We start from the raw sequence: 793 nt of genomic DNA, 5'->3' as shown, positions 1-793 counted from the left end.
CCGCCGCGGCCGCGCGCCGCCGCCAGGCGGCGGCGCGGCTCCTGAGCGCCGCCCGTCCGCGGCGGCGGCCGCGGACGCCGCCGCGGCCGCGCGCCACGTGCGGAGCGCGCCGCGCGAGGCCGGCGCGACGTGGCGGAGGCGCCGGATCGGCCGCGACGTCCGCCGCGGCCGCGGGGCCCTCGACGTCGGCGACGCGCGCCTTCCACCAGCGGCCGAGCGCCGGCGCCGCGCCGCGGTGGAGCGCCTCCCAGCGCCGCCGCCACGCGCCAAGGCCCCGCGCGAGCCGCCGGCGCCGCGACCGCGCGCAGAGCGCCGCAAGCCGACCCAGAGTAACGCACATAACTACCATGAGAACCGACGCGCTCCACGCGCCAGCGGCGCCGTCCGCGAGGCCCCGCGGCTGCGGCCGTTAGCCGCAGGGCGCCACAGGACGCCGGGACGTGGGGGACCTCCGAGTAAGGCCTCGAGTAGGGCAGGGCTCTCTTCCGAGTCGCCGGCGCGGTGCCGCATGCTGTTGGATTGTCGAGCTCCGCCCGCCTCGTGCGCCCCGGCGCCTGTCGGCGCCTTCGGCGCCTTCGGCGCCTCATTTTTTTCTTTTTTTTTTCCTTCTTTTTTTTACCCGGCCGTCCCACGACACGGAAAAATTGCCGATTTATCGGCCCTATGGAGCCGTTCCCCGGTGAATTTCAGAACCGGAACGCTGCCCTGCCTCGGCGGGGCGTTAACCCACGCGTACGTAAAGCGGGATAGGGAATCTCGCCGATTATGGCCTGGCTATGCCTGCGACGACCGC

General features: G+C 73.9%; 1 protein-coding gene across 1 annotated transcript in view; it reads right to left on the bottom strand.

Moving 5' to 3' along the window:
* AURANDRAFT_68944 (hypothetical protein) overlaps positions 1-340 on the bottom strand; it is a gene marked incomplete at both ends in the record, with an annotated part of 6,033 nt that extends 5,693 nt beyond the window's left edge. The window contains one exon of the mRNA XM_009044681.1: positions 158-340. Within this exon, the coding sequence (XP_009042929.1) occupies positions 158-340 (183 nt within the window). The remainder of the gene's footprint in view (positions 1-157) is intronic.
* Positions 341-793: the final 453 nt, after the last annotated feature.

The sequence above is a fragment of the Aureococcus anophagefferens genome (assembly GCF_000186865.1).
Source record: "Aureococcus anophagefferens unplaced genomic scaffold AURANscaffold_665, whole genome shotgun sequence".
Lineage (NCBI taxonomy): Eukaryota > Pelagophyceae > Pelagomonadales > Pelagomonadaceae > Aureococcus > Aureococcus anophagefferens.
The sequence above is the reverse complement of the archived record's forward strand: the minus strand, read 5'-3'. Positions and strand labels throughout refer to the sequence as shown.